We start from the raw sequence: 22,779 nt of genomic DNA on the forward strand, positions 1-22,779 counted from the left end.
CTATTTGGTAGTTAGAACTTTCCTGTGCAATCTGAAACAATGCAAGTTTTTTATAACGAAAAACAGAAATAATGCATTAAATCACTCATTAAATGTTTATGGTTACAAATTACAGCTGAAGAAACAGTAAGTTTTCTTTTTATCTTATTCAGTGAAACTATTAAGAAATATGTCCGACATTTTCCTGGTAATTTTGGCTGTTTAAACCGGAAGGTTTGTTATCTGAATTATCGAGGTATTTAATGGAGGTTTTGTTTCTTCTCCAGAATGTAATATTTTAAACAATATTTTTTCTAGTAACCTTTTTATTAGAATAAAAACACAAGTTTAGAATTAATTAAAAGCTAACAAAATAACTACTGTAACAGAAACACATTCCTGGTCGGACCGACCTCAAGTCCATTTTTTTAAACGGTACCACCTCATGCGGTGTACTATTGCGACTTCCCTGCGGACAAGTGAACGTCCCAAAACCGTGTCAGTAGCGCCAAGCCACTCACAGTTCGTGTTTGCCTTAACGGAATGTGTTGTAATAGAATGTCTTTTACAGTCATATAATCTGTTCACACACTATGATTGGTTAATCTCACCTTTTTGTCGGCCAACTAGTAGCATTGGAAGAAAACAGAAATACAAAATAAAAACTTACACATTCGCATCTAGTATTTGTTTTGGAATTTTGTTTGGTAGATATTTCCAAGATGTCTAACACTTTTCATTAAATTTTATGTGAACGAACTAATTGGTATGGTTCATTAAAAACGATCAATTTTGGTAATTACTGTAAGCCCAACTGATGCTAGCCAACCATAAACATCACTCTATATCTACACCTTGGCGTGCGGGGGCAGAACGGGGTCAGACTGGTCTCCTATATAAACTCTACCTGTTTACGTCATCCACCATTTCACCTCTCTGTGCGCAGAATTGAGATTGCCTTATTGGTTTTCCTTTTACCTTAGTGGTGAATCGCTTTTCATTCGTTGTATCATATTTAAGTGCAAGACAAGTCGAGTAAGAGATATCACACAGGAAGTGTACAACTTGTCACTGAAACTGAAGTGAATAGACTGTTATGTGGCTCAGGTAAGACTATGTTCTTCCTCTCTTTGAAGAATCCCTATGTAAAGTTTAATGCTCATTAAAACTTAAAACAAGCTTGGTACAAGCGAAATCAAGTAGCTGTTTTTGCCTTCTTTTACATATGTATTATGTATGTATTTGATGTGTAGATCACATATGTCTTTATTCACTGCCACGCTTACGAGTATGCAAATCAAATATTCGCTGACATAACTTTTGTATACCCGTTATCTCTAACTCGAAGCTAAATATAGTTTCACTACGTATGCCTAAAGGAAATGTTCGAATATATTTATACTTTATCAGGTACATTACGTCTATACCGTTATTTCTGAGCAATTACAAACGCCAATCGTAGATAGTAGAAATTGTTTTAATGTTTTCTGTCTTGATCGATTTTTTAACATTGTAAATATATTAAACTCGGGAGAATTTCTAGTTGTTATTTTGTAGGTTATGTCAATGTTAGTTTAAAATTACAAACTAGTCGGTTTCAAATTTGTAGTTTATGGAAATTTAGAAACACAAAAGTTGACTTCATTTGAAATCTGGAAGTGATAATCAATCAGTGTCTAAAAATTAAAAACATTTTTCTGCAGTTATGATATATTAAACGTGTAAAGTAAACATGTTTTTTCCCACGCAACCCGCAAGTTTTTACTTACAAATCACATTAAGGTTCTTTGAAATATTTCATTAAGTTTTTAATTTAATTTTCAAAAGTTTTTAATTTAATTAAAAATACTTTCATTGCTTCATCTCTGATACCGATACACAATTTTACACTACTTCCTTTTATTGTAAACCTGCGTCTGCTTGAGGAGTAACACAAGAATTGTGAATATTTCTAGGATGTTTTTAACGAAATCGGAGCATTGAGAGTCGGAAAAAACCTTCTCACTTTTTTACTATTTTGTTACAACTTGTAACGGATTTACTATAATGCATTCATTTTAACATCGATGTTTGTTTCAGTTGAATATATATTTAGAAATGTATGTTACTTATAGTGTTAAATGTGTATTTCGAAAGTCACGCCTACTCTCTAAATTTGTACAAGAATCTCGAGACTAAGAATCAACAATGTAAGATGTGTATGTAAAGTACTAGTGATTGCCAGATTTATTGTCAAATGAGCTTTCGAGAACCTCATCTTTAAGCTTGTAAAAGATAACCAAAGCAACGCGGAGAGACAGTTTAATGTTGTCAATTTGCTACAATTAATAAACTATAAACCTTATTAATCGAAAAACTACAGATATTTTATCAGGAACGTTTATAGATTTCGAACATTACAAACCGTTTAACTTCAGTGAATTAACTTCGGTCGCTAGTATTTCTATGAGGATATTAGATATTTTCGTCGATGAAAGAGCTGATTTGTAAAGAAGCTAGCTAGCTTCCCGTCCAGTTAAGTATACCCATGTATCAATATAGAATTAATTCGCTCATCGTGAACTGTCGATAAAATATTCAGTTCCAAACCAGTTAAAATACTCGGTATTGTTTGTAAGTTTATGAATTTTTGGCACATAAATGTAATAATTATTATAAATTGTGTTTTTGTTTTTGTATTAAAATACATGTGTTAAGTTATAAAACTGTGTGTATCAATCTTGTTGGCAAATATCATAAATGTTATACATATCGGCATTCAGTTCACTTCTAAATTAAACTTAAAATTATCGGCTATCTGAAATCGTAACGTATATAAATCGCAATAACTCGGAAAGTCGTTCGAAATAAATTATTATACGTATCATGACAAAGTACCTTTCCGGAACATTATTAAAGTTATTCAAAGATATATATATATATATCCTTCGATGTTTCTTCTTTGAGGGGGATTCTTGGGAAAACCTTGTTGCGAAACTTGATCTTCACGTGTGTGAACATTTACATGAAATATCCGAGAACTGCATACTGACCTTCACATGTGTAAGTAAATACTTGTATTAAATATTCTGGAACTCCATACAATTTACACAGAGTAAGTTTCGATGTTTCGAAATAAGAACAATATTAAAATAGAAATAATTTTTTATTTGTTTGTTTGCAGCGAAGCACGAAGCTATACAGTGAGCTATCTGTGCTGTGCCCACTACGAGTATTAAAACTCGCTTTTTAGCGTTATAAGTCTGCAGTCTTACAGCCGTCCCGTCCCGATGGGAGACAAAAATAATGACTATTAAACTTTAAAAAAAAAAAAATACGGAACTGGATCATTACAGCATAAATCGTAGAAGCCATCACTCCATGTTCGTGGACTAATGGCCAAAACACCCTCAAGACTTATGTTTGTCAACAGTATTTTCCGCAACAATTCACATATCAACAAACCCAGGGAGCTCACTGAAATGGAAAGACATGTTAACACTGATTCACTCCAGTGAGGTTTATTAGTATCAATGAATGTTAACGCTCTGTTTCCCAGGATACGTGTCAATATTATAATCACTGTTTTAATTAGGAAATATATTTTGAAAACTTGGCACAAATATGTACACGGTAATTGGATTTTAATATACTGTCAGAAATTGTTTCTGACTTCGTGATAAGATTTTAATAATTTATAAATTTTGTTGACAGAATCATTGTAGGTGTCTAACTCACGACATCATTACAAGACAAGAGTTGATAAACATATTTTGGTGCCCTATATGTTTCACGTTTCCTTCAAAATGTCGCTATTATATATAATTACACAATGATATATATTTGTTTGTTTTTTATGTAAAGATATTTGTTCTATAAAATATCTCATCTATTTGATCGCTATCCCGTTATTTATGTTTGTCACACTCTAACATACTTCTCCGACTTGTAACTATCACTATACTATCAAGAAAATTATCCTGTCACATTCTGTGTCCTTTATCATTTAGAGTGGAATACACTATCTGTTAATAACAGCCATACCATCCCACTCCTTGTTCATCTGTCAATAATAGCTATACCATCTCACACCTTGTTTATCTGTTAGTAACTGCTATACTATCCCACTCTTTGCTTATCTGTCATTAAAAACTATACAATCCCACACCCTGTTTATCTGTCATTAAGAGCTATATTATTCTATTCTCTGTTTATCTGTTAGTAACTTCTATACCATCCCACTCCTTGTTTATCTGTCAGTGAGAGCTATACCATCGGACTTACCGGTAAGAGTTATAATTTCACAGTTTTTATCCATTATTATAGCAGTGTTGTGTACCCAAATATGCTGTTTTACCATCAGCAACGAAAGTTTCGTATAGGTACCGGAAATTAAGGAAAAAAATCTCGTGCATTTCATTGACCTATATGCGTGTGGAATCATTAATTCACTTTGAAATAAAACAAAGAAAGTAAAGGGGTGTAAAGTATCACAAAACAGCATTAATGGGGCTTAGCTTTACTTCCGGGTAATTTTATAAATAACAACACCAGTAGAAGGTTCTGCCATACCACTATAGCACTAAGAAGTCACACGAGAAATATACTGTCCTCAATCGCAAAGTAATCATATGTCCATTGTGAAAGCTGTATGTTATTTGTTTTGTGTTTGTATAACAGAGTGAGTTACAGTTGAATAATACAAAATCGCCCGGTAACAGATTTATACAATGGTTAAGGCCACATCGAGGCCATTGATTTTACATGTAATTTCCTACTTCATATAAGCCATAACTATGTTTAGGTCAAACAATCTAGATGGCTCTCTTGCAGACAATGACCGGTTCCTAGGAGGACACACGAGAAATATACTGTCCTCAATCGCAAAGTAATCATATGTCCATTGTGAAAGCTGTATGTTATTTGTTTTGTGTTTGTGTAACAGAGTGAGTTATAGTTGAATAATACAAAATCGCCCGGTAACAGATTTATACAATGGTTAAGGCCACATCGAGGCCATTGATTTTACATGTAATTTCCTACTTCATATAAGCCATAACTATGTTTAGGTCAAACAATCTAGATGGCTCTCTTGCAGACAATGACCAGTTTCTAGGAGGACCGCGTGTTGACAGAACAAAGTATTATAAGAAAACATCATTTTGCACATATTGGACAGTTTTTAAAAGGACCACGTGTTGACAGAACAAAATATTATAATAAGACATGGATATCTTAGGCTGTCTATTCCAAGTAGTACCTTTAGAACTATTCTTTCAAATTATGTACGGCTCTTATCTTTTACTTCTACATTTTTTATCTTTTCAATAGAAAGAAATATTAGTTCGTGCACTATGAACTTTCTGAAAACGGATAAAGACGTGCTAAAAAATGTATGTTTATATATAGTAACAAATCAGACTGACAAGCTGTCCATTCACCTTTCTCATTGACCTATATACGAACAAGTTGTACTTGAAAATGGATCTTAACGAGCATCGTCCATTATCCTTTAGATCAGTATTTCTATGGAAAAGACAACTTCTTATGTGAAAACCTGAATCATGAAGAGTACAAAGGAAGACGGTGTTTGTATATCGGCAAACTTTCCGCAGTCACTGACTTATGTACAGATATTATTTTGGTATATATTACCATCTTTGTTACTTGTGTTCTGAAAAAGTGATGTCATTGACACGCTTGATGGAGTTTACTGATATGCATCGCCGGTTGAGAGAAACTCACTCCACGTTTCTAAGATAACTTTCCTACACGAACAAGAATTAGTTAGGCTAGAGATACGTGTTGCTCTCTAATGACTTAAGGTTCGTTTGTGTGTAGTTACGTACACTATGGATTATCTGTGCTGTGCGTACAACGGGCGTCGAAACCTTGATTTTAAAGTTATAAGCCCGCAGACTTGCCGTTGTGCCACTGGGTAGTGTTGCTTAAGAAAATTCATATTATTGAAGTTGTTTATAACTCCGAAAGATGACAAAGCAATGAAAATCAGTAAGCCTAATATCTGTGATACAAATCAAACAATACTAGAAACATTTTGTTTCGTTTCTGCATCTCATTTAATTGGTCCATCACGGATTTCCAGTCAAAGTTGTGTGAAAATAGCATTCTATATCCATCTTTTGGGTGCTGCATGTGAAGGTAGGTACACGCGGTATCGTTAGTAGTTATCTGGGTTTGATAGTAGGGACACTCAACTTGGAATATATGGGTCGCGGGTTCGAATCTCTTAGTGAATATGGTTGCTCTTTCAGCCATTGGAGTGTTATAATATGCAGGTCAATTTTGATTGATTAGCTCAAGAATGTTGGTGTTGAGTAGTAGGTAAATTAGGGATGCTTAGCGGAGCTCAAAAGTAGAGAAAATCAACATGCTGACAATAACATATAAAAGTTTATCTCGCAGGAATTTTTATATCCAGTAAAAATATAAAACAGTTTTTATTTTTCAGCAGCGCGTGAACAGTATGATAGACAATCTTACTATAATGAACAAAAAAGTAAATTCCATCTGATTTAAACGATTAATGAATGACAAACTGAATATTCAATTAACATTGCCACCTGTTGTTAAAATTTTATTTGTTATATATATATATATATATATCAGTTATTTTTATCATTATAGAAATATCCTTTTTGGCAACTTTCAACCAAACAAGTTCCATTTATCAACAACTACTGATGAAAGTAATGCAACTGTAGAAATGAATGAGACATTGTTTAAAAGATAATTTCCCCTATATTTATTAAAACCATCATTTTTAAATAGTTATATCCCAGCTTATTCGTCTGTACGTCACATATAGTCTTCTAAAATAATGAAACGATTATGTTTTACCCACGCCACAAATATGACCATGACGTCATGGTTGATATGCTGAGCAGCTATCGTGAAACAAACACGATAGTAGTTCATAATAGGGAGCCCATTGAACTGCACAAAACCCTAACAAAACGTTAGTAGTAAAGACTCAATTCAAAAACACTTTAAAACCTTCATAATTGACTGTTAAGTCTGTATACATATAAACATGCACAAAACAACCAAGCAAGTTAAATCTTCAAGGAAAATGAAATAGACTGCCTGTCTATTAGTATATTGTACCAAAACCTTTTGTAGAACACTAAATAGGGAACAGCGAAGATCGTGAGTGTTTTGAAAACTCTATTTGTTTTTTCTATATTTTATATTAGCAAAAAAAGTCATAAATTTAGTGTACGCGATGTTATAATTACCCCTTGAAGGTAGCTTTCTTACAAATACTTCATGTTCCTTTGGAAAGCTCAAGTATAAGTTGAAACAAGAATTACCAGCCTATAATAAAGGAGCATTAGATTACTGTTAGATGTGGATACTCAATGCTTTGAACACCATACAATCGGTGTTTTTAGGGAGCCAATCCTATATTATGTATGAAGTGAAGAGTAAAAAAAAGTCACATAATGTTAAATTTGGCTACACAAATTAGTAGAATAATTACTTTAAAATACACAAATGCTTATAGTGATGTTTTTAAACGTATATGTTTTATTGAAAAGACTACTTTTCTGCTTGTAAGCTTTTATACGCGCTTAGTGGGAGCTGTCTTAGTTTAGATGTATATTTGCCCATTGCTATGCATCATATATATAGATAGAATTTAGTTACACAGAAACTGTAAATGCTCATTATATTCTCAGACAAATCTCTCTGACAATCTCCAGTTGCAGTTTAACATTTTACATCTCGAATTAATGCGATCAAGTGTTCAACAGCTACAATAAATCATCATGAACCGTATTAAATTGCTACCAGCTGCGTTTATTGTCATTACAATGCATAAAGTTAACTACCATACCAAATAATTATTTGCCCACAGTTAAACATAAAAAAATGCAGCAAACAAGATAAATAAAAAATTTGGAGTTTAGAAAAATATGATAACATTATATTAAAGAAAAGCCTTTCCAATGAGAAACAAACATTAATACAGGAAAACTGTTAAGTAATATTGAAACAATAGACAGAAATCCTATCAAAAGAAATGGAAAAATAATATAATAAGGGCTTTAGGAGGGCAACAGGCACGATACTGCATCACAAACAAATCTACATTCGCAAAGACAAGGAGATGGTTGCGAAAAGGTACCCTCTGACCCAAAAACTATTTGCGTTGATGCTTGTTATATCTCCTGACTCTGTCACCAAAATAAAATGTGAGATTTAACCTCGCTATCGTGTTATTGTGACTATCAAACTGAACTAGAGCCTCATGAAGGTAGTACTTCACGAGAAAAGCACGAGACCCATAATATTGTTCTCATGGGACACGATAACCTCTGTGGAAGAAATACACTCAAGTTGAGTAAAGTTGGTTAAACTAACAAGAGCGATGGATGTAGATTGAAAATATTTTGTTCGATGGAAATTCCTGATGGATGTCTGATAAATCTGAAGTTCAAACAGATAATAGTACACGTACATTAATAAAGGAATAGTTTCCATATCTTTCAACCATTAATATTTAATCATTTAAATCTACTGTGTTATGACATTGAATTGCTTCTCACTCACAATATTATCCAACAAAGTTAGCAAGGCCTCATCCTACACGAAAGAATCTTATTTTCAAACATGTCAGAACAACTACCTCCTTTTTATATCTCTTACGGCGCTTGTGAACTGTTCTTTGTATTAGAGAAGTAATTAAATAAAATGAGGTTCTGTTTCATGTTGGTATTTGGTAAACGAGCATTTTTTCCGGTGTTAAACTCGAGGGTGCACATGACATTCATCTACTTTTATTGGAAGGAAAGATGGCGCCCACCCTCTGTTCTTGAAGAAATGCCAGTTCTTCCATACCACTGTCTACACTTTTATTTGTCTTGAATAGTGAGTAATTTTTGAAATTTTGCTATTTTATTTCGACGTTGGATAACCCTACACAGTCTACGCCCCTTTTCTGTAGGAGTCTAACCCTTCACCAGTATAGCTTTAAGCGACTACTTCACGAGCATGCTTGTCTTCGTTGCTTAGCAGTATTTTTTCATGTGATAAATTTGATATTTTATTTCGTATTGACTGTCTTGAAGACGCACCAGAAAACAAGTTGGTTGATTGTTTCGGATGTTCATATAAAACTAAATTGATTGGTTGGCTGTTTTGGACCTTTCTGCAAACTAAGCAAGGGCTAACTGCGCCTAATCTTTCGTAATTATGAAGTTAGGTGAAAGGAACTAGTAAAGAGCGTTAACCCCCAATTCTTATGCGACCGAATAGTGGGATATGACTGTCATTCTTATAAATTTCCCACGCCCCGAAATTGTGAAGCCTGTTTTTACAGAAATAGCACATGATCTTCGAACCCTCAGATTCATGGGCAGAACACTTTAGGTACTAAGTCACGACATACCCTAGAAGTTGGGAATTGTTCATCACTAGAAAATAACCCTTGCATTACCTTTGTTTTCATAGACACTGATGACGTAAGCGATAACTTCAGCAATTCAAAGAAGTAAGAGCACCACCTGCTGCACGTGAATCCGGTACGTGATGGCTTGTTCTCCATATTTGGGTAGAAGAACAGTATGTTGATGCTGTAGTAAAGTAACAAATAACAGTTTACAAGCACGTCCATATTTACTGTATTTTGTGGTTTGGTTTGTACCATAAATATCATTGTACTTAGAAATCTTAGAATTTCCCACGCATGTAATCAAAGTGTCTCTGTTAATCCTTTGTCCACTTTCTAACTCAGGTTGCGGTGTCGTCCAGTATACGTTTCCAAATGATTCTATCGTCAATTGCGATTTTCAGAAATTCTCAAAAGGTTAGGATGAATATTATTCGGTAGACATGTTTTTAGTATTTCAAGTAATAACTTCTCAAAGTGAGTTTTAAATTATGGAAAAATTTAGAAATATATATATTTTGTATACCAAAATACGATCGGTATATATTAGACGAAGCAATGTATTAGGTGTTATATGGGGCCAGTTGTGACTAGTGGTCAACGTGTCGGGCTGCAGGAGGGTGGTCAAGGACTCGAGAAATAAAACCACTGAACAAGCTCCGCTATGGTCGCGCTATAAAACCGTCAATCTTGTTACTCGTGACGGCGAGTGTTGCTGGCTGCTTTCCATCTAGTCAGTATTTCAAAATAAAAAAATGGCTATATTTAAAGTTTATTTATGTTAAAAAAGACTACATTTCAATAATATTTATGTTAAAAATGGTTATATTTGAACACTGTTTATGTTTAAAACGGTTATATTTAAATTCTATTTATATTAGAAAATCTCATTCCAGTTGTTTTCATTAAACATAAAAGTACCCTTAACAACAAATGTTACGAAAACAAAACTTTAAGCAAGTCTAACGTAATTTATATTTAAATTGATCAAACATTTAATGGTGTTTAAGAGGAAAACTATTCCTTTAACAACTTCTTTTTAACTAAGGTTTTGCGTTTCATTCTGTTTATTTCCTAGAGGACGTACATTCTGCATTCTCGTCGCACCAAACATGCTCGCCCTTTCAGCCGTGGGGGCGTTATAATGTGACGGTCAATCTCACTATTCGTTGGTAAAATAGTAGCCCAAGAGTTGGCGGTGGGTGGTAATGACTAGCTGCATTCCGTCTAGTCTTACGCTGCAAAATTATGGACGGCTAGCGCAGATAGCCCTCGTGTAGCTTTGCGCGAAATTAAAAAGACAACATCTGTCGTCTTCTAGTTTATCACGGATCATAAATCTAAATACTTTCACGGGTAGGCATGAAATAAAAACAGCTGGAACTAACAATCCACGTTATCATGTTTTGGAGGTTTGTTTTTTTTGTTTTTTTTTAAGGAAGAGTGTACAGGAAAATAATAAATAATTGAAGAAACTAAAATTGTTTTGATCTACTTTACACGTATCCATAACAGACGAATACCACAACGTATGACATTAGGCCTGAATGTCAGGGAAAAACTGGTTCTGCCAAAATAATTTATGGCATATGAAATGAGTGGAAAAAAACAACCTGAGCTCTACTTTGTTAAGACCTATTGCCTCAGGCTCAGGGCTATTAATGCACCCAAGTAGTGCATACTGAAGGTTTAGACTATAGAGGAAGGAAATATCGAGGTCAAAAGGAATTTCTTGCTCCCTGAACGCTTGCACAATTAATTCAATGGATATTTGTTAGGGTTAGCTGAAGAGAGGCTTGAGGTATATACCGATATATTCCAACGTTGCAGATAGCTACTGTTACTAGAATGTCATTACCGACTTAGAAATACTTCATCTGGTATGTTAGGTAAGGGTTGTATTCTCATCAGCTTTCACACTGAAGTTTCTTTTTGTTAGATATCAAATGGCTAATTCGAGCATTTCAAAATTCTAGAAATGTACATCACGTTTCTGATGACTTATCTTGTGGTGGTAACTCACACACATTTTACTGATATAGTTTGATATCGTCAAAAGTAGACTTACGTCTTATTTAAATAAACTGTATAAGTTCATTTCATAGAACAATAACATTAAAAAATAATAACATAAAGCATTTACGAAATATCTTAAGATTATGGTCTTCATTAGTAGTTCCATGTATTACTGTATCTATTTCTGATGAGAGATATCTTCATGTGGTACTATATCGATTTATTTTTGCCGAGAAATATCTACTTTAAAGTCAGGAAATATCAGTAGCTTGGGAAAAGAAAGTGAATTAACACATTTATCGACACTAGATGGCACTACTAATGCATGAATTTAACACCTTTTTTTTCTATTTTCATAGCAGTATCCTGCAAGTAAAACTAGCCACTTTAAACAACTACGTTGTCTGTTTCATTTGCTATAATAGTAACTCGAACACAAACAACTAGCGGCACAATGTTCTGATAGTAACTCCTAGTTTTAACTTGAACCGAATATCATTTTGTTTGTTTTTTGTCTGTTACTTATTTAATTACCTTTAATATTACCAAATAGAAAACACATTACTATAGAAAAATGTCTTCAGTCTCTCTCTAAACTTTCATTTTAATGTGTTTCTACGAAAAATAATATTAAAAAAATGAAAGAAAGAGGGACGAGGAGAGAGAGAGAAAGAAAAGGATAGATAAGTTGAAAAATAGAAAAATAGATACCATTCGACTCTATAGTTTGAAATATATGAAAAGAAAGGAATTTATCACGTGATCTTATCTGACATCACTAACTGCCTGAGTAGTTGTACCAGCCTGACACCATTCACACTATGTTTCAACTTATTCATTTACTTCACTCTTATCCTCAACTGGAGATTTATTTTTACCTTTGTGATTCTTTACCTTCATTGATGACAGTTGTAACAACTCATATTTTTGCTAGTATTTCTCTTAGCCTAATTGCCTTGGACTCAAATTATTATATTTATAATTCTTGCTTGTTTTCCCTCTTTTCTATAACAAGCTGGGACGTTTAGAAATTTGTATTTGGCCTTCACTTCCGAAGAAAGAACACCTCTTAAATTTCGAAAGAGAAAGTTGCTCCTATGGGGTATTTGAATATCAGCCAAATATTTTGTTTGAACAGAGGCACATAAACATTGAGAAAACTGTGTGACTATTTCACTAAACCCTGACCTCATTTTTTCTTGAGATGACATGTTGTTTACTTGCTTTTCATACCTTATCTAAAATGACTGGCGATTAACGTTTCGAGAAATTGATGAAAAAAGTGAGGTTAAATAGTTCTTGGTTTAACGTTTGTACTAATCACACGTTCATCAGTTACGTAACTAAGATACACCAGACGTAGTAACCAGACTAATGTTGCTAGGCAATGCTGCTGAGAAATAGAAGTTTAAGCTTCTAGATGACACTGTAAGACTTATAACAGTAAGTTTACAAATTACTAATTACCAAAATCTTTAAAAGTTTGAAATGTGCAAAAACTCTGTTATACAAACATAAGACACCAGAATCACTTTCCTACTTAAAACTAAAATCTTACTTCATTATCTTATTACATCATGACCATTTATCTATTCAGAAACGCTACACGAGATCCAATTTACGCTTTAAAACATATTTTCAGTCAGAGTTATTTTCCTGTCCATAAAATTCATTATGGTAGGGCCAGTTTCCTGCTTGAAAACATACCTCATCATCGAGGCGGGATTAAAGGTTTTATTGGCCTTAGGGTTTTCGACTTATAAAAGCCCCCTCGACGAAACCTCTACGTGCAATACATTTATAGTCATAGCTTGAGACCCTGTAGTTAGTGTGACGCTCTGGACTTCAGCCTGGTAAGCCCATGCCTTAATCAGGGGTTTCTCATTATCTTACTCTACCAGGATTTTTTCTCTGTCTGGAAACAAACCTAATCCAGAATCTCTTTACATAAGAAGCATTTTCTATTCCCCCAAAAAATTACCGAAATCACAAGCTCGCGTTATATAATTGCTGGGCTAATTTACAAGTTATAATACTCCAAAGTTAAGTTTCTCATCTGTTTGTGACTACAGACTTGATTGTCGGTACGAACTAATACGTTACCACTCCTTATGTTTATAGTATGGTCTAGAAGTTGTCATGGTCTACTGATGTTCTGCACATAGGTGTCAAGAGGTTAATTTACTCATAAATAAATACCTATAGGTGTAAACACCAGAAACGTTTGTTGTAAGTAAAATAGAAGGCAAGAGTTTTAATCTACAAACATGCAAAATAAATCCCTGACGTTTAATCTTACTACGATTGATTATAAAGATAAACAATAACAAAAATATTTGATAGTGTCAGGAAAATACGCAAGTTTAAAACAATCATTTAAAGGCAAAAATAAAAAAACTCTATAACCTAAGCACTTTCTTCATCAGGAGCAAATTGGGGTGTGACAAAAAGTGGGATGACGTCACCATCACGACCAGAAAATATTCTGATTAGTTTTCAAAGAATTGTTGCAGGTGTAACTCATTTCTGTTGCGCAATAACACAGGATACGAGGACGTTAGATATAAAGAGGTCAGAAAGGTTTCGTTTTAAAAAGTTAGAAACAACTCGTAGTCTTGCGTGAAATTGCAAGCCAAACAAAGCCTCTTTTTTTTTTAAGTAACACGGTAAAATGTTTTAAAATATTCACCTAGTTCACGTAACAAAAACATAAGCTAAAGAAAATAACCATACCTGGAAACGTGTGCTTTGATACCTGAAGTCATATTTCGTAACGTCTAATTCTACCTTGACCTAGAAACGGTTGCGTGGGAGAAATAGAAACGCCTTTTGCCCAGAAAAACAGCTATCCTGATCTTGTACTGTATGCCTGGCATAGCCTAGTGGTTAAATACCAATCTGTCACAGGTTCGAATCACTTTGATTGAACATTGTTGTATTTTTAGTTGTGGGGATATAATTTACGGTCAAACCCTCTATTCGTGAGTAAAAGAGTAGCTGAAAAGTTGGCGATGGGTGGTGATGACTATCTGCCTTCCGTATAGTCTATCTCTGCTAAATTAGGAACGACTAACACAGAGTAATTTTGTGCGAAATTCAAGTCAAATTCTTGTACTTGAAAGATGGCAGTCATACACATCTACTTAATGAAGTTAGTCCATTAGTGTTTCCAATGTTTAAGTAGTTTCCAAGACCAATGTAAGTTTAACAAAGTTTGAACAATATTAGTTTTCCTTACGAAAAACATTGTTTTGTTACGATAATCCCCTGACAGCAGTGAGTTTGAGTTTCTTGTTTTGCACAGAAAGAAACTCGTCTTCATAACATATGTTACAAATAACACTTCATGGTTTCAGTTTTGTTCTTCACTTGCTTTTTACCAAAAATTTACTTAAACAAAACTGATGTTACCAAAAAGTAACTTTAAATAAGATTTTGACACCGAAACTATGTCAGAAATTAGAAAACCTATGGTGTTAGCTAAACGGCTTGTATTAGGTGTATCGTGTTAACTATACAAGTGTCTTTTATGTATAGTTTTAACTATACAATATATATTATATATATGATTTTAGCTGCACAATGTGTCTTAAGTATGTGGTGCTAGCCAAACAGTGTGTTTTAAGTGCTTCGTCTTAGCTATACAGCATTTTTAAGTACATGACGTTAGCTATATAGCTTGTCTTAAGTGTTTAGTGTTAGTTATACAGGGTGTTTTAAGTGTGTCGTGTTAGCTATAAAACGTGTCTTATGAAAACGTTTGTTTGTTTTGTGAATTTCGCACAAAGCTACTCTAGGGCTATCTGTGCTAGCCGTCCCTAATTTAGCAGTGTAAGACTAGAGGGAAGGCAGCTAGTCATCACCACCCACCGCCAACTCTTGGGCTACTCTTTTACCAACGAATAGTGGGATTGACCGTCACATAATAACGCCCCCACGGCTGAAAGGGCGAGCATGTTTGGCGCGACAGGGATGCGAACCCGCGACCCTCAGATTACGAGTCGCACGCCTTAACACGCTTGGCCATGCCGGGCCTGATTTAAGAGTTAAATAATAGCACAAACTATCAAATGTGTGTTAATTTGATTGTAATTAAGATTTATATGAGTTTAGTTTTGCAGCTGTTATATTAAGTTAAAAATAGCTATGTCTTGATTTTGAAGTAAATTTCAATTTTCATATAACGGTATGACATTTATTTCCAACTAGGTTATCAGCTGTCGTGTTGTCACTGCTGGTGGTGACACACGCCCATGTGTCACGCGAGAAACGTCAACTGTCTTTGAATGGTCAACGGGAGAACTACGAAGTTTATGTAAAACCCTTACTGGAGAATAATCCAAGTGGACAGTTCCAGCCTTTACAGACACCAGAAACCCCTCAGAAATTCCAATATCAGCTTCCTTTACCTCCTCAACCTAAACCCCACTTAAATGTGCAGCAGCTGCCCCCCGGAGTTACATATAACGTTCAGACTAATGTCCAGGCCACTCCTCTTCGTTCTCAGAAACAACAGTATGAACCATTAATCCAATCAACTGCCCAACAAGAGAGAAATCGCCCACAGTATAAACTCCCAATTCTTCCGCAACACGTTAACTCCCAACCTCAGTTTAGTTTCCATCCACAATCAGAGCAACATCAAAATCTACAACTGAAACCCCTAGGTCAGCAGCCCAGTCCACAGCAGGGCGGAAACCAACAGGTGATTTATATTAATGGTCAGCCAGTAGTCATTAATGCCCCTAAAGACCAAAGCCTAGTAACACCTACAATTCAGCAGCAGTCTGGATCACAGGGTATTTCTTTTTCAACCTCTCACTCCACGGAGGTGATCCGTCAGGGGAAGATCGGATCTGTGCAGCCATCTGTGCAATCTGTGATCCAGAAAGCACCAGCCTCTGAGATCGAATTCAACAAAGGACCTGCCGTTAAAGATAAAGACGGTAAGCAGGACGAGTACGTTATTTACTATTACTATTATTATGATGACGACACCAATAAAACTAACCCAACACTCAACTTTGATGATATTCCAAATCTCGAAACGTATGACCAGTCCCAAGGAGGCAATGCCAAAGACAAAGCACAAAGAAACGACAAAAGAACTGGTATCCCACAAAACGTGATAAACAATGCCTTCAAGGACAATAACGATTTTTCAGTTTCCCAGTCAGCTTCCCAAGCCTCTGATCAAGATGGAGCATTGACTGGAGATCTCAAATCAGGCGGAGTCTCTTCAGTATCAGTGTCTGCAATTGACGATTCTCCTATTTCCAATATTTATCGGTATGGAAATAATGTTCCCAGATTCCCTATATCACCAAATTTAGTAGATCGTCACGATGGTGGTTCATCAGAAATATCCAATAAGGGAATAACTAACGATCACAAATCTGACTTGAAAACATTGATCAATGGTTCTGGTGGGTCAGATAAAACTCCTTTACCAACATCGGCTCTCTCTGTTAATAAAGAATCGAACAAGGAGGAAAAATTTGAACGTAATAATGAAGTAATCGAAGCTAAAACTGAACCAGAAACTACAGAGGCAATTACCACTACGACTGAAGTTACAACTACAACCGAAGAGCCCACGACCACAACAGAAAGAAATCGAAGACGTACATTTGGTTCTCGAAGTAGGTTCGGGACAAGAAGGCGAAGGCCAGGAGCATTTAATATACACCCTAGAAGATCTAAGTCAAGAACGACGACAACCTCTGAGTCCACTACAGATGAAGAAACCTCAACAAAAGGATATCAGCCACGCACTATAGGTAGACAAAGAAATCGCTTTCGATCTTCTTTCCGAAGAAATCGTTTTCGTAATTCCAATGTTGATAAGGAAGAAGCAGAGGATGAGAAAAAGGAAATTACAACAATCGAACCTTCTTCTTATGGCACAACAAGAAGACGTTTTGGGAGTTCCAGGCGTTATGGAACTACCAGAAACTCGGGTCGATCTTCTACAGAGGACAATGAAGAGGTCTCAACATCTAAACCCACTCGTGCTCCAACAAGTTTCTTGAGTCGTAGACGAAAGCTAAACAGACCTCGCCTATCCTTCTTGCGTGGTGGTCGAAGAAGATTTGGACATCCTGATGAGGAAAAAGGAAAAAAAGAAGTAGTAGAAGAAACTACCATTACCTCCACGTTAATCACAGATGCTCCAGAGACTACTGTGACGACCTTATCACCCACAGAATCCCCTGAAGAAAAAGAGGACCAGGAACCAGGTGATGTAGTCGCCCAAGAAACTACCACTACTGAAAGCAGTCGTTTTTCTGGACTTTTTAGGCGAAGGAAGAGACCATCTCTATTTGGAAAACGTCCAAGCTTCTTGAATAGATCGCGTTGAAGAAACGAAGATGAAAAGAAAAATTAGAATTGACACATATTGATGTGTGTGTCAGACTATTGACACATATTGATGTGTGTGTGTGTGTCAGATTACTGTGACTTCTCTTGTGCACTAAAAATTATTGTCAAATTCTAAGTTAAAGCATTAAAAACTTATTTCAGATGTCATGTACAACGATAAATATTATTAAATGTTTTTACCTATTCGTGCCCTAAATAGACCCACTTCGTTTAATTCTCAAGTATCAATAAAGTTAGCGGGAAATCAATGGTAATGTTGCATGATTGAATTTTTTTTCGAATCTACAATATAAAAAGAGAAACGATAAATTTAAATTGAACAATTTTTTTCTTTAAAAATGTTTGCATTATTTTATAAATTTAGGGGAAAAATTGACATTTCATACGTAATATTAAAAATTAATCTGACATATTGTTAAGTTTGGTGTGTAAGTTAAGAAAACCGACAGTTACATCGCCAAATCGAAAACGTTACAATAGCTAGTTTGTGTAATGTTGCTGTTTTTTCTGTAAACGAAACTTTAAAGAACAACTTGTGTGTTTGTTTGTTAGTTAGTATTAACTCTCACGTGTTCCCTAACTTCTCAGGATTTTTTATTGATAAAACGTTATTGTACTTTTGTTGGACACAATGGACAGAAGAAAATGACAAAACAGCAAGTATAGTTTCGGTCTCAAACTTTATAAAATAAGCATGGTATCCTAAACACTTAGCGTAGGGAAACTTCCAGTGATGTGAATATACTTTTGTATTATTATATTGACGAATCTCTGGTACGGTAAGGTTTGTTGTCAAGGTGAGTAAAGGTTATAATGTTATTAAAATGACGACAGTTTGGTATGCTAAGATTTATTGTCAAATTCAGTAAAGAAGTACAAGATATTCGCCAGAGCTTTGCAGTTTAATAGTGCAGCCTTAAACCATTGAAAATATATGTGATGTCATTACAAGATCAAAAACACACAATTGGACTATCACTGTTAATAAAACTAGAATCCAGATTCACCTAAGATCCCTTTGTAATGACCAATATCACTTAGCTCGTCTTAAAATTCAAGATAACAGTTTGAATAGATTAGTAAAATAAATCTTGAATAACTAAAACTTTTGGTAGTTTTATTCTTAGTTTTGCTGTAAGAAAAACTACCATGTAAATATTTTATATGTATAAAATGTTTAATATCCTTGCATAAGGGGTGACAGTTAATACGAAACTTATCAAAAGATGCAATACAGAAGTCACCAATGCGTGTAATACGAAACTCATTATAGCATGAAACATAAAACTCACTACAAATGTAAAACGAAACATACTATAAACATAAAATGAAATTCATAAAAACATATAAAACTAAACTTACCAAAATAAGCACTAAAAACTCACCAAGACATGTAACACGAAACTCAGATAGTCGTACAATACTAATTTCACCAACACGTGTTATTCGAAACTCACCAGGTATTTAGTACGAAATTTACCAAGGGGTGAAATACAACTATACACCAAAGTTTACTCTCACCTATCTGTGCCTCTGTGTATTTCACCCAAAACTTCACGTAACATAAAAATTCTCTCTCTACCTATAAAAAAATTTAACCACTAAAAATTAAGCTTTAAAAAGAGTGCAGAAATTCAATTGTATTATCAGTGTAGCATGAACAGTAATTATATAACCCTAAAGATAAGTATCTAACCCTAAAAATATTTACGAAACCTTATCTTCAGTTGTTAATCTCCATCTCAACGAAGGTATTTTTTTATTGTTGTTTTTGTTTTTACAATATGTGCACTTAGAATTTACGTGGTAATAATTTTATTAAGTAAATTATTTTAAGCATAATTATTTTGAATTCCTTGAAGCAAATATATTTATTCTTGTCATAACTGCGTATGTACTTAAAAGACTCGATTTTATGCACGCTAAGCCTTTATTCACATATTATTTCTATTAATAAGTTTTAGCTTTAACTTTTATCATATATATATATGTGTGTGTGTGTGTGTGTATAAGCTAGAAAATTTTATTTTATTTTTTAGTTTGACAATGTATGGCCTTCTTAAACGCTCAATAAAACGTTTCATTATTTGCGTGCTTCAGAATGTAAAATTTGATTGTTTGTTCTCAAACAAAGAGCTATACTGTGGACTATCTGTGCTGCGTGCGTCACGAGTATCAAACTCCAGTTTTTAGCTTTCAGACCAACTTCTGAGCCAGTGGTGCGAAAGGATATATGAAAAAGAGTAGAATTATAATTTAAAATATAAACTATCACACTAAACAAATTTTATTATTAACAAAATGCAATTTAATGTCCTTTATAGTCCTTGTTCTCTCTTTTTTACGTCTTTTTTTGATAAAAATAAACACTTTACGACAACTCATTATTTCAAGGGCATTTTTATACATCATAGAGGTAGTAAAATTTGGACTTGAAGTAGGCCTAATTAGAAGTAGAAACGTCGTCCCACTCTTTAAACAGGTAATAATAGTCCAATCATCTCACTCTCCAAACAAGAAGTAACAGACTAAAACTCTACAATTGTCATCAAATCTCGCTAGTGATGAAGTAACAATAAAGTTACTGTAAGCAGATAAAGAAGTAAACGAGATGGTACATCTCATGTTATAGACTGTAGTAACGTTAAATTTATAAATAAGATTGAGTTGTACTTTGAAGTAAATGTTAAAGAAACAAAAGAGATTGAAAAAAACAACAACAAACATATTGCGCTGAACAGGCTTAGTGATGTAAAGTCCTATTTTATATAACCTGAATGTTTCAACTCTAGATGGCGCTAAAAGAATCCAAATAATTATGTCGTATGTTAGTCGACCAAATTTCAACTCTAACTGCTGAAGATTGTGGCATAAGAACGCCAAAACAAGTAGAGTCATTTTATAGCTAGTTCCTGATTTAATAAATTAATTATTGTAGCGTTGTAGTTCTTTTAACTATGTTCATGTACAATAGTTGTTTTTATTGTATCAATGGCTTATATAAATTGTTCTAACCATTACTGGTCTGAAACAAAAACAAAGTAAAATGTAATAAATTTTGTTATTTATTTATCCGTAAGGTACAGTTGTGGGTAAGAATCGTAGAATTCGTATCCGTATATTCTGGACCGAAAACCACATTTATGGCATTATAAACTGGTATAGCTTTTAAACTATGACTCTGTTGTTTTAAAAACATGCACGTATGTAATTTTTTCAGACAGTTTCTGATAACAGAATCTTCTACGTGACACCTAAACTTTTCGTTACAAGGAATGATAAAGCAGATCCCAAGAAATATATTAAATGTAGGGTTCGTTTTCTGGGCTTAGTTCCAAAACTGAAAATTCCTGAAAAAGTTGGCCTACATTGGACTCTAGCTATCAGATCAACCTGAGAAATGAATACTCTGAATACACAAACTTTGTTTGTAACAGTAACATTCTCCATAACGTTAGATGTCCTAACTTTTGATTGTCCATAACATCAGATGACCTGACCTATTATTGTCTATAACATCAAGCTACCGATCTTATTATTGTCCATAACATCGGATGACCATACCTATTATTCTTCGTAACATTGGATGGTCTAACCTGTTATCATCCATAACATCAAATGACGTAGTCTGCAATAGTCTATCACATCAGATGATCTAATCTGTTATTGTTCATAACATCAACTGACCAAACCTATTATTATCCATATCATTAGATGACTTAACCCATTGTTTTTCATATTATCAGACAACTTAACCCATTATTGTCCATATCATCAGACGACTTAACCTATTATTGTTCATATCATCAGATGACTTAACCTATTATTATCGCAGAAATTCTTGGGTGTTATAAAAGTTGCTTCACAGAAATGTTGAGCTATTGGATTATTTTGTCCAAAGTCTATTTAAATTACGGTTTGAAAACATTAGAAGTAGTAGACGTATACAGTTCTTATATGGTAAAATATTATCTTGTCATTTCACTCATAGACACACTAAACAGAGTTTTAAGTTTTCCCTTCTCTTTAATATTTATTTAGGTTAATCGTGAACGTTACACGCAAATATTTCCTTGATGTTTTAAACTGGGTTATTTGATACAAATCTCTAGAATGACTTTCTATAGATTAATATATCATTCAGACAACTTTAAAAAACAGAAGGAAAACAACTGCAATTATTATTAAACGCTGGCTTTTACTGTTGGTACTAAACGAAGAACACAAACCATTTAATGTAAAAATAGAATAATGTTACGAAGTGAATAACACATCAAATTGTAGCACCACTTCCAGCTCGTGTTGGACTTTCTACTTTTCGCTTTCAAAGTTTTCAGCTGATCTGTTCTATTTGTGTTGATTTTGAAATGATATCTTCATGTTTGGCGATAAACGAGGATATTTTTCTTCCTCAAGTTTGGTGTTCAAACAGAATTTAAATATACGTAGTAATTTGCTACAGTGAAAATTGGAGTTCCGAAATGAACAGTTTATTGATGCACTAATTCAAATTAAAAAAAAAATGTTTCGTTTATTTGTTTAAAATAAAGGTGCGTGATTGTCAGTTTTGGCTCTGTGCAGCGCGAGAAATCAAACCTCGGATTTTAGTGTTGGAAGTCCATAAACTCACCCGAGATCCAAGTGGAGACAGAATCATAAAAGTATACAACGGTCTGTCTGTATTGTGCCCACCGTGACTATTAAAATCCAAGGAGTTATGATAAGTTCGTTTAAACTAGAATTATGTTTTTTTTAAAATTACTACTAAACAATGACATCGTACACTACCCAGAAACACAAAGAGTGGATTTAGGTTTAAACTCACGTGGGTAATGAAACAATTGTACAGCATTCTCGACTAAGACAAGTAGAAGAAAGATGAATCATTTCGTGAGTCAGTGACTTTCTGTCTTGGTATCTTAGCAGTGTTCCTTGTCTTGTTTTTTGCTTGTTGGGTAGAGAAACAAAAGTTAAACGCTGTATCATTTTTTTAATCTTTAGTTGTA

At 34.2% G+C, this 22,779-nt stretch overlaps 1 protein-coding gene across 3 annotated transcripts; it reads left to right on the top strand.

Annotated features, from left to right (window-relative positions):
* The first annotated feature begins 721 nt into the window (after nucleotides 1-721).
* Nucleotides 722-19,872, top strand: LOC143233633 (uncharacterized). Of its 3 annotated transcripts, none has more exons than XM_076470069.1 (2): nucleotides 722-1,086; nucleotides 15,599-19,872. In XM_076470069.1, exons 1-2 carry the CDS (start codon nucleotides 1,076-1,078, stop codon nucleotides 17,748-17,750), a joined length of 2,163 nt encoding a protein of 720 aa, XP_076326184.1. In that variant the 5' UTR covers nucleotides 722-1,075; the 3' UTR covers nucleotides 17,751-19,872. The 3 variants fall into 3 exon arrangements, with proteins under 3 accessions (XP_076326184.1, XP_076326186.1, XP_076326185.1); XM_076470071.1 differs by lacking the exon at nucleotides 722-1,086 and adding an exon at nucleotides 14,295-14,587; XM_076470070.1 differs by lacking the exon at nucleotides 722-1,086 and adding an exon at nucleotides 14,311-15,461.
* The last annotated feature ends 2,907 nt before the right edge of the window (nucleotides 19,873-22,779 follow it).

This window comes from Tachypleus tridentatus, chromosome 12, assembly GCF_004210375.1.
Source record: "Tachypleus tridentatus isolate NWPU-2018 chromosome 12, ASM421037v1, whole genome shotgun sequence".
In the NCBI taxonomy this organism is placed as follows: domain Eukaryota; kingdom Metazoa; phylum Arthropoda; class Merostomata; order Xiphosura; family Limulidae; genus Tachypleus; species Tachypleus tridentatus.